Source organism: Emydura macquarii, unplaced genomic scaffold, assembly GCF_026122565.2.
Source record: "Emydura macquarii macquarii isolate MOO-44397 ecotype Brisbane River unplaced genomic scaffold, CSIRO-AGI_Emac_v2 contig_2473, whole genome shotgun sequence".
NCBI lineage: Eukaryota > Metazoa > Chordata > Testudines > Chelidae > Emydura > Emydura macquarii.
In genome coordinates, this window is record NW_027132610.1 from 40,720,746 (window position 1) to 40,732,945 (window position 12,200).

The following is a 12,200-nucleotide window of genomic DNA, read 5'->3' on the forward strand; positions in this document are numbered from 1 at the left end:
GCTGAAAAGGGGACTCTTTTTTTAGAGCTCATGGGAGGGCTGAGGAAGGAAGAATCTCATTTTGGATGGGGTAGGAGAGAGAAACAGGTTTTGTGCTACGTGTGGGTGCTTAGCAAGGGAAGGCGCTCAATACTATATCTACCCTCAGCACAGAATGTGGAGGGCAAGAACATGCATGGTCGGTAACATAAGACTTAATGCTTTTCCTTCGCTGTAAGAAATGTTTTATTTCATAAAACATGGGATGTTTTTGTATAAAATGCTTGATAATTGAATCTGTATTGTTGTTCTAGTACCATGTGTGTCTTATGTAAGACAAAAATATGTTCTATTGCACCTGGGGCATATATTCATGTAGTAGTAAAATAATCCCAGTTATATCCTAATGCTGTATTCAGATATTTACCACCTACTTGAACTGTCCGGTATACAATATATCCTCATACTGGCAGGAAGCCTGACCTGCCAGCTTCTTATACCATTACTAAAAATACCACCCTGAGACATAATGTTTACAGTGATGTGTAATGGCCTTCTTTGAAAATGTTATTTGTAGAGGAAGCACTTCTGAAGAATGTCAGTGTCCATCCATCACACGAACAGAAGCCCTGACATATTCAGAAGACACTTAATTTCTCCAGATTTGCCTAAACTGATTTGCATAGCCCCACATATTTCAGATTCCAGTCCTTTACTTTCTGTTTGTTCATTATCAATTTTTAAAGACATTTTAGCAAATTAAAAAAAAAAGTCAAGTGAGTTCAACACTTGTGAAAGGAGCTGGATTGCCAGCCTTGGAAACTGAAGTGCTGAATTTATCCACAGAACAGGTGTCACACAGGCAGTAGGACAAACTTCTCCATAATGCCTTTCCAATGTGCTTCAATTCTGACATGGAGAGAACATCTTTAGGAGTAACAGGGTAGCTTAATCTCTTTCCCTGTTTAGTTCTTGAGCACTCTGCTGGAAGTGCTGTTAAAGGTGCCAGTTGTCCACATCACAGAAATCATCACCACCACAGTCAACTGGAAAATAAACTGATTATAAATTATTTCATGTAAGCATGGCATCACACATACACACAAATATAAGACCAAGATTTTTAAAATATGACTAGTTTTTTTTTGGTAACTCACTTGTAGGTGCCCAACTTGAGACACCTCAGAGGAGCCTGATTTTCAGAAAGTGATAAACACCTGTCCTTTTGAAAATCTTGACCTAAATTCTTGGAGCCTTCATGACACATGCAGCACCAACCAAAGCAACCCCATGAATTTGGTTTACTTCCCTCTTTCACCCAGTATTTGCGATCATCACTCAGCAAGTTACATTTTAGAATCATAGAATATTAGGGTTGGAAGGGACCTCAGGAGATTATCTAGTTCATCCCCCTCTTAATTTAAGCAGTATTTACACTGAGATTTTTCAGTCTTTCACTGTTGCATCCTACTGTAGAAATGGTGAAAGCACTGAATAAAGTAAACTGCTGCCAGGGTTTATCACCCTGTCATCTACAGCTTAGTGCAGACAGTCTTTGGGTCTGGTTTTGCAAATTCTGATTCATCCAACTTGTCCTGCAGGTAATCCCATTGAAGTCATTATGTTATGTCTCTCTCACTATAAATAACCATCAAATCTTAACTTGAGTTGCTATTAAGCTGAGTGGTATTTGTACTAGTGACCTAGAAGATCTAGCCTATTACCTATCCTCTCAGCAACCAGTTGCCTCCACTACAGGAAGTTACAAGAGGTCAGTATTGATTACTTACTTTAATCATGCCAAGCAGATGCTGCATGAGAGAGGAAGTGTTACCAGTGTAATATATCCTCCAGCTTACATTTTATGGCAGAAGTGTTATTCAAGCAGAACCATAGCCAAACAGAGCACTCACTTCAGAATGCAGATCAAACATATAACATTTATTAGGATTCCTTAACTTTGTGTTATGAATCAGAGTAGTTGGCAGGATGTGTATATACAGTACAGAACTCATATTTTATTACAGAAGAAAAACCTCTTTTTTTTTTTAATGCTCCTTTAGACGGGAAATGAAATTACACCAGCCCCTCTCTGCCAATCAATATTCTATTCCCCTGTGTACTGAGAATAGCTTATACAGAAAAAATGCAGTTGGCTGAGGAAGTAGTTATTTAAAATATAACAGTGGAGTAAACTTGGGATTAATTTAAAATATTGGAAGTAGTCTGAGAGTTGCAAGAAGTTTATTTTATTGTCATGATTTCCAGATGAAAATAACTTATCCTGCCAAAGAAATGGTGTTTCTCTGAACTGTTTCTCCTCTTAGCCCATACTGCCATTCCCCTCTCCCCGCACAAACATCCTTCCTCTCATGCTGCAGCCTGATCTCACCTACCTGCTCTGTCAGTGATCTGCTTGAAAGCACTAGGGTGAAGATTTCTAAGGGAGCATGGGTGAAGAGTAAAGGATAAGTTATCTGAACGAATTTATCTGAAATTTCTGGACATTGTCTGGGAGTACAAGTTAGCTAAAAAGAGAGAATTTTAAAATACATTTTGAAATTTATCTAAACCCAGGTTCAACATCTGGAATGTTTTTAATTCAGTTTTTTCTTCCCTATTAACAGAGAAATGTCAGCCACCATGGAAAAAACTCAAACACAGAAAAGCTGTGACTTCAAGAAAAAAAACCAACCAGTTTATACACGGCCATCCCTTAAAATAGCAAGAATAAAGCCCACTTCTGAATATATTTTTATGCTATTCTTAAATACTGTATTTGGTACCCAGTTAGTACAGGGATTTGAGCTCTAAAGTACCTAAAATAGGGATTTCTAGAATATGTGTTAATTTAATTTTTCAATCTATTTTGTTTATATTTTTAATGTCCCTACCTACTATGCAATATTTAATAGGAAAGCATTGGAGTCTTTGGAACATTTGCCCCTAATAACACAGAAAGAACTGTAGTATTCTGACTGTTTTATTGAGCTTCTTTGGAGCAGGATGCCTATATATATTTATATAAAATATATTATAACTATATTAACAACATTTAATTTTTTATAGGCAGGGATCTCCGACAAAAACTGGCATATCTGTTGCTGAAAAAAGAACCACAATAGAGAGAACTACAAGGTAGGGCCGACATACAGTTTATTGAAAATTGCGATACAATTTTTATGAGGCAGGAGTCCCCAAAATTCTTTATATTGCAGACCTTGGGTAAAATTTTCAAAAACATATACATGACTTAGGCTTCCAATGGGACTACATCAATATGAACGAGGCACTGCAGCGCTTTGTGGACAAGCTCTAAGTCTCATTGAAAGTCAATGGGACTTAGGACCTTAAGTTACACAGGCACTATTGAAAATTATCTTTCATCTTAATAGTGAGACTGTCTCTTGAAACGTTCCTGATTGCTCAGACCAACTCCTCTCTCACTGATGAGCAAATGACATTGGTGTGGCAACTAAAGTAATTACATGGAAAAGTAATACTGTAGTCAGAAAGTATTTAATTGTGCTTTAGCTGGCTTTTTTATGTTTCTTATTATTTTGGAAACAAGCAGGAGAGTTGGAGTCATGTGACCTGCGAGCTCTCCCTGGAGAACAGTTTAAGAATCACAGCTGTATGGAAAATAATAGTCATATACATCCTATTCCCTCTTTTCCCCTGCACTATGTTCTTGAATACATCTTTTCTTTTTCTTTTTTTTTTTTTAAAAGAAACCGTCCAATGCTCTGTCTCAGGGATCAAGTCACGAAGCAATGGTGGGGATAAACTGAGAATTTTGTGTAATCTCATGACTCAATGAGATGCAGCTTTAAGAAAAACACCAAATATCAGGAGATGTAGATAAAATTATGAACTGGCAACCTGGCTACACGGTGGCATTAGCATTATTAGTTGCTTTCCTCTTACAGGCCCCTGTCCCTCTTCTGTCCATCCACTTTCTCCCCCCATTTGCTCTTCCTCCCCATAAGAACTCCTGCTCCTCCCTTACTTCCTGTCCCCCTGTAGTCCTTGTCCTCCCTTGTTCTTCCGTAGGTCATGCCTTGTTTTCCAACCCCGTGAGTGTCACTTCACACATCTTCAGTAGCCCCCCACCTTTCCTGCCTGGGGGCACTCATGTCAAGTCACCGGTGCGACCTCTTCCCTTTCCTGTTTTTCCCTGGGTCTGAGAACCCTGCAGGGCAGATTTGAGAGCAGCCGAGAGGCCATCTGCATGCCTCATCAGGTGCCACAGCAGCCCCTGTGGTGGCACCAGTCCAAGCCCTCCTGCTTTTTAGAATATGTAACATTCCAAGCCCAGTTGAATGTGTGACATTCATGCAGGAATGCATGAAGGTCTGCCTGTGTACATTAGTGTCACATGAGATCTGTGACATTTGACATGTCTGCAATTGCAGGATCAGGGCTTAAGACAAGATAGAACCGGTGCCTTACTCCCATTGACTTCAATAGGCTTTGAAGCAGGCCCCAAGTGAGTTAGAAACAACTAGAAGAAATAGGAAACGAAAGATGAAGGAAACAGCAGTAAGAATACATGTTTATATAGTCCAGATATTGATCTTATTTATATCTTAACACTTACTTTTAAAAAAGAAAAAAAAATCACTGACTTGAAGCTAGGTAGTTCTGAAGTCCCTATTCACCATCTGCCAAGGTACTGCAGTATTGTCAACCCCAAGGATTCAAAAACCATGAGTCAGACCTCCCAAATCATGAGAATGATTTAAATATAACAAATATAACAAATACTGGGTTCCTTTAATCTGCCTTCTGGTTTTTGAATGCTTAGGATTTACGTTTTCAAGAATTTCTCTACAACCAGGGGCTAGAAACTTACTTTTCTTTTAATGAAAGCTGAGATTCTCACATAATCAAATGAATCCAGGATCTGGAGGTTTAAGAAAAACATTAACTATCATGAGACTTGTGGTAACATAGTGAGAGGTGGCAACACTGTATTACTTTCCATAAACATATCAGAATTACAGACATAACAAATTTAAATTTATCAGTCATTCTAGAAGAATATGTAGATTATATGTTTATTAATAGCTCATGCATAATTTTAGATAATTGATGTTGAATGTCCTCTGACTCCCTTGTGCTAATTTTGTTTCATCCTTAAAGAAGTCACTATCTTGGTAATCTCAAAGTGAATCCCATAGCTGACAAATGACAACAGGAACTTTTGCAAAGCCCTTTGTTTTTATCTTTCACTAAATGATGATTGAAGATAGAACTATATAGTGTGTAGCTACTGGAATTTCAAGTAATGAATTTCAAGTAATATTAACCTAATTAAAATGTACAGGAATGTTAGGACTGATTTTAGATAGAGCTGGTTAAAAATGTGTTTGACCAAAAATTTTACACAAGAACATGCGTTTACTGAAATGGAAACATTTTTCAGGACTATGTCGAAATAGGAAATTTCAATAAGGTAAAAATGTTTCATTTTGATTCTCTTCATTTCAACATTTATTATTACCAGAATTTTATTATAATAAATATATTTTATATTGCTTCAACATTATTGAAATGAAGTGATTCAAGGTTACTGAAACTAAATATAGTTCAGAATCAGAATTTGTTTGGAATTTTCACTCTGCAAGAAATATTAAAATTTCAGCTTTTCTTTCTGATTTGGAATGAAAATACATTTTGACATGTCAGAATTTTCCATGGAACAGAAATTCTGTTTTCCAACCAGCTGTAATTTTATGGAAAGTAAACTTAAATTTTATTCCGGGGGGAATTCTGAACTACTGCATAAATGCAGAATTAACGTCCCCTACAGATTTTTACTATTCCCCTCAGAAAATCTGATTCACGTGCCCCTTCTGGGCAGCCGTCAGGGGATGGGGAAAGTTGTGTCTGGTTTGGGAGCAGCCAGGGGAAATGTAAAACATCCCCTCAGGGGAAAGGGCTGGGATCTCTGTCCTTCTCGCTAGCTATTGCTAGCGATTGTGGTGAGCCCAGAGTGGGGGAGGGCAGGGTTGGGGACACCCTGGCAGTGGCTCCTACCGTGTGTTGGGTTCAATCTGTTAGTCGGGGCTGGGCTGGGGAGGGTGGGATGGGAGTTCCTTCTCTCCTGCACGGGCTGCTCCCGGGGCTGCGGTTGGGTCAAACCCACCCCGAGAACCTCTCCCAATCACAGGAAGCGCCACACATTTCCCCTCCCCCCCGCTTCCTCTCCCCATCGCTCCCCAGCTGTGGGGGGGAGGAGTCACTTTATAGGGAGCTGCCCCACAGTCTGCCCATCCCCATGCATCCTCCCCCCAACCAAGCCCCACTCCCCTGCCTCCGGACCCTCTCCTGCTGAGCCTGCCACACTCGAACCACCACCCCTCCAAGCCCCAACCAGCTGCTCCTGGATCCCCACCCCACCAAGCCCCACTCCCTCAGCACCCAGACCCCTCCGCTGAGCTCCCTGCACTCAGATCCCACTGCCAAACCCCATCCCCCCCACATCCAGGCCCCTCCTGCTGAGCCCCAACCATCTTCATCTGGACCCCCCTGCACACAGAACCTCCCCCCCCCCAGTGTGTCCCTGTGCATCCAGATCCTCTCCCTGCCACACATGGAGCCCCCACCAAGCCACCTACACTTAGATTGTCCCACACAGAACCCACTCACCCCACACCTGGATCCCCCCACACTAAGCCCCTTTGCACTTGGATCTTGCCAGGCTATGCCTGCTTGCCCCACACCTGGATTAGAGGGGGCAGGGTGTGCGTGTGAGGCTCTGTCCCTCTTGCTCACCGTGGAGCTATATCGATGTGCTAATGTGCCTAGGAAGGAATCTATTTGTCAAAAAAATTTCCTGAATCTTTTTTGTTGTCTGTATTGTTACAGACACACTTGCTGACAGGTGTTTTGAAATAAATTACAAAAGTAATTGAAAATGGTGTGATGACACAGTGTTATTTTGACAAACAAAATTTGCAGAATTTTAATTTTTTTGGTGCAGAATTCCCTCAGAAGTAAACTTTTGAAATGTCAGAGAATGGCAGTGTACTCTGCCAACTAGAGACCAGAGGGCCTAGAATGAGTGGGCTTTTCCAATTAACATGCCCTCAGTTCATAGCTGGACTTGCTGTCACACCAACACAGTGAGAATTAAATCAGAATCCTGGTGGTCCACAGGGGTGACTGGTCTTTGACACAATCCAAGAGGAATCTTTCAACTGATTAGCTCCTTCTAGCTTATGCTATGTTTTTTTCTCAGCTGGGACTCATTCTTGTATACATCGTAGTAATATTTTGCTGATTTTATGATTCAGTGATCTCATGATTTAACATTCATTGCTGGCTAAAAGGCACACAGTGTTTTAAAGTTCTTGAAGTAGTTTTAGAAAAAAATCTTGATTTATGAGTGCTGAAAAGGAACGTTCCCTTTTGTCTCATCTTAGGTGTAGTTGGTTGTTTCTAAAAACATAATCAAGTGTTGCTTGGGTGAAATAGAAATACCTGAATGGTTTATATTTACTGGTTATATATCATTGCATTGATAAAGCAGTATAGGCTTTCAACTTTGCCATCAATTTAACTCCATCTTTCTTGAAAAAATTGTCAATAATCTCTTTACTTTAAGCAAGTCTTTAATTTTAGTCAATAGACTGTGACCTGCTCTGGTTTTGCTTTATCTTTAAAGGAGCCAAGATCTTGATAATCTCAAAGAGAATCCCACACCTCACACAAATGACAAGGGGTAAGTGCTGTAAGCTTCTCAGTCTTTATTTTTCTGGTGCAGTGGGTGGTATAACTATTGGAATCTGGAGGAAAAAAAAAAAGACTATATTAAAATTCACAAAGTCCTTTAAGGACTAAAAAGTCACACTGGCTGTACAGGGTGGCATTAGAATGAAAATAAGAGCAATGATGACATAGCGCTTGTGTATTATTAACTAATCATTCAACACTCATGGTTTTTCTTTGTGACTTCTTGGCACTTGCCATACACTTTTAGAGCCCCCTCAGAGTTCATTAGTGTCCAGTAGAACTGCCTGTGGAGCTTTAGATATAGTTTGTAGGTGATTAAACAAAATTTTGAAGAGCTTGTAATGGTTGCTTGCTAGAGAGAGAGCAGGTTTAAGCAGTTAATAAATTGCCCACCACTATAAAGAGACTGACTTGTGGGTGAGACCTTCAATGTCAATGGAGTGAGATTCAGACCAAGGTCCTTGTGGTCCATAAACAATTCTATGGAATGAGCTAACAGGAAGCTGCCACACTGCTTTGCTAGTAGGAGCTATGCAATAATCTCCACACTTAGGACCCAAATTCTGCCTACAATTACAAGGATGACGCTATGTTATAGTGGTGCCCTACGTTTTTATAGCTGTGATGTAACTCCATTATTTTACTCCCCCCACTCCAGTCTAGGCATAGTTATAACTCCCTGAGAATCAAGTGCTGCTATACCCAGTCCATATTTTAACTGAAAGGGAAATTTAGCTTTCACATTGGGCTAGAGCCTGAGAGGCACTGAGGTCTGGATCTACAAAGGTACTGAAGTGCTTAAATTCCAGTTTTAAGCTCCACTGTGATCCACAAAACTTCCGCTAAACTCTGTAGCTGCCTAAACTAACTGAGTGACTACATATTCAGGGTATAAGTTTTCTGCCTTTTGGCATGCACGCTACCATTTCCCTCTACACATCTGGGTGCCTATCTCCTGTGTAAGCCCTAGAGCGATCCATGAACTGGGGGAAGACAGGTATCCTCCATCTAACTTGCGTGCAGGGCACAATCTGGTAGGTGTATCCTGGGCTGGGTCACATTCAAAATCTCAGAGGAGGTGGTGATGGGGATACCCACCTTATAATTTGTAGCCTACTAGATTAGAGCACTCATCTGGGATGTGGGAAGCCCAGGTTTAATTCCCCCTCCCCCCCCAAGCAGAGGGAGAAACAAGATTTGAACAGGGATCTCTCACTTCTCAGGAGAGTGCTCTAACCACTGAGAGGTAGGATAGTGTGATGTGGGGTTCCCTCAGTCTCCCTTGTTGAAGCTGTTCCTCTGTGGATAAAGAGACATTGGAGCAGGGGGACTGGACCTTAGGTTTCCCATCTCCTAGGTGAGTGCCCTAACTACTGGACTATAGAGTCATTCTCTCTCTGGCTCAATGACTCTAATTATTTGTTCATAGTGGATATCCAGGGCATTGCAATGCGTAAGTCCTTTTGTGGATCATGTGTGTCACTAATACCATTGGAAGTTGAGGTGTTCAGTGACTCTTAAGAGGTAACCAACATTTTGCAGGACTAGGCTCTTATGAGTAGACGCAGTTAACTATGTTCCCCTTTGCAGACTGAACTGTGCGTGAGATCTCCACAACAAGAAGATCCAAACTAATTTGGATCTTCTTGGTCCACAAAGAACAACTTTAACAAATGAGCTAAAAAGAAGCTTGTAGTCCGAGCTAATTGGTTAGCTTGTGCTAAGTTAACCTTTTGGTTTTACTCTCCAACTAGAGCCTGGAAAGGATCTATCCTTTTGGTGTACTAGTTACAGCTGAATACTTTTACACATTGTTCCATTGCTCATGTCACTAGAGAAAGAAAAAGTTAAAAATAAAGTCCTGTATAAAAATTCAGCTATTTGTTTAGGCTTAGTTGTAAAAGTGAAAGTGTTTCTATATATTTAAACTGTAATTGTGTTGTATTTATAATACAGTAGTATATTATGGTTTCATTCTTCATATTTATTTAAGGAAGGTGGTATTAAAATATTTCCCAACATAAAGGAAGATCAGTGCAGTTTTAAATTTACCATAATTTATCGCTATAAAAGTTTAATGGTATAAGTGGAAAGAATTAATCTTTAAATTCCATCTTTAATTTTTAAATGCTTACATTTTTAGTCCAAGGATGGAGATTTAAATAAAGCCTCAGTCATTATATATGACTGTAGATCACTTCTGTCATTCCAGAAAACACACTAACTGGAGAAGTATATATTTATCCAGAAGTTCTTTAACAGAATGCAAGATTCTTTAATTTTAGTGTTCACAATATTTTGTATCTTTGTGGACTAATGCTAGAAACAAAAATCAATGCACTGGAAGTCTGTGAATTAGTGTCAGAATTTTTCAGAAACTTAATTTCTCCTTTCACTGGCACATATTATGTAGAGTAGTAATTTTAAATCATTTGATGGCTTTCATACATTTAGATCCAGAAAAGGGAACACTTCTGTGGGAAGCATTAGAATTGTACAACTTTCCTCTTGAAGATGGAAAATTAAGCATATTTCCTTGTTACTATCTATAACAATTTGGCATAACTATTTGTGAACTGTTGATATTCATTCTTTTCTCAGGAATGTACATGTGCATGAGTTTATTCATTTAAAAAAAAAAAGAAATCCTACTTATATCCAGTTTCGTAATCAAATAGAATAATTTTAACACCACTCTATTTTTGTTGTTTCACAGAGGAAAAGACCTTGATGATCTCGCTGTTGTAAATACTGCTGCACAGAAGAATAAGAGGCAAGGCCTGTAGTGATGTTTCTCTCATGTTTTAAAAGGATTTGTAGTTGGGTAGCTGCTTAAGTGTGTGTCTTGTTACTGAGGGTTTATTTCAGTAAATATAGTTACAGGGGTCAAAATTAACAACCATTCATTGATTTGGTCTAGGTCATTAAAGTAAAACCCATGGTTACTTCTTTTTAACTTCTGAATAAATATAGGATAGTAAATGGGAAATAGGCACCAGAATCCTTGTAGAAATCGAGGGGCCAATGCCAATGTGCTTGCTCTTTCTCTGTGACTGGCTGCTCTGCTGTTGAGCCAGCTGCCCTTTCTTCTGGCACCACAGCAGCCCTGGTGTGTGAAAGCTGTAATTGAAGCACCTCCCTGGCAGAATCTATTATTCTCCGAGGAGGGCGGGGGGAATCTGCGGGAGACATGAATTCTGTGCATGTGTTTCTTTTGTTGAAAAATGGGAAAGCCATGTTGCTGGTGATTCAATATTGATATTAAGGGAAATTTACAGAGGATTTTATTTTCTATTATTGAAACTCAAAATGCTCGGCATACAACATCTGCCATAATAAATAGTAATCTATGACTCCCACATCATTTTAAGCTTGTTTTTCTGCATTCTTCATTGGTGAATTTGTCACAGTAGTTAAAATCCAGTATTATATTTGCATCAGGATTATTATCCTACATCAATTCTTGTTCTTCTTGCTCAGTGGAAATTCATGGATTAATAGCTACCTATATCTGAAATCTGGGACCCAGCAATTTTCTATTTTGCCTAATTCTCTTAGAATTATAGTTTTATGTGAACTGACGTATTGTCAGTGTTATGGTGGGCACTCACTCCTGGACTGCCCCCTAATATCAAGGCTGACCTTTCTCACTATATACTCCCTTATACTCACTATGTTCTCCTTAATGGAGCATCTCTCAGGTAGGCTGGATTCCTGACTCCTAAGATGGCCCGTTACCCTGTGACAATCAGTAAGAGTATATATATAGTAAGTTCCATAAATTAGCATGGAATTCTGTGTTAAACTAGCACTACACCTTTAGATAAGAAGCAACAAAAGCTAGAAAATGAAATAACAGAAAAAAAGATGATTCCACTTTTTTCCTTAGTTTCTTTCTCCATCTTGGTTTTCTCCTAAGTGAAATATTGGTGTGTTACAGAGTATACAGATTTTTATTTTAACACATAGTTCAACTAACAAAAGCATATTTTTTTATTTTAAATAAGGAACAACTAATATGGAAGTTTCAGCTTTCTTGTCCCCAGTGCATGACACGTTACCATCATATTTACCATTACTATCTTACTGTAGTTTGTACAGTCCCTCATTAGTAAGATATTCATAGGTACCAAATTCTGCTGTAATTCTGTTATTTATAGCAGTGTAATGCAATGTAGCTTAATATTATTTCCATTTTAAGGAAAGGGCATGCAATGGCCAAATTTTGTACTGCTAAAATTTATACTGAGCAGCTCCTATGCTATCTTAAAAACCTGGGAGCAGCTTTAAGGCCAGATTCTGACATACTTACATTGAGTAGCACCTCATTCTGCCAATATCTACATTGACTTTAATAGGATCACTCATAAAGTAAGGTACTATTCAACGTGAGTAAGGGCATCAGAATATAGCCCTTGCACCAGTTAGATCTGTTTTATTATTTACAGTTGCTTAGTACCATCTGCTCTCCTTTCATGCTA

General features: G+C 39.2%; 1 protein-coding gene across 3 annotated transcripts in view; it reads left to right on the top strand.

Annotated features, from left to right (window-relative positions):
* The window catches only part of SCEL (sciellin), a 180,103-nt gene that overhangs the window by 148,261 nt on the left and 19,642 nt on the right, over window positions 1-12,200 (top strand). For all 3 annotated transcript variants that reach the window (XM_067563275.1, XM_067563274.1, XM_067563276.1), the window contains exons 12-14: window positions 3,049-3,117; window positions 7,652-7,708; window positions 10,436-10,492. In XM_067563275.1, coding sequence (XP_067419376.1) covers window positions 3,049-3,117; window positions 7,652-7,708; window positions 10,436-10,492 — 183 coding nt within the window. The remainder of the gene's footprint in view (window positions 1-3,048; window positions 3,118-7,651; window positions 7,709-10,435; window positions 10,493-12,200) is intronic.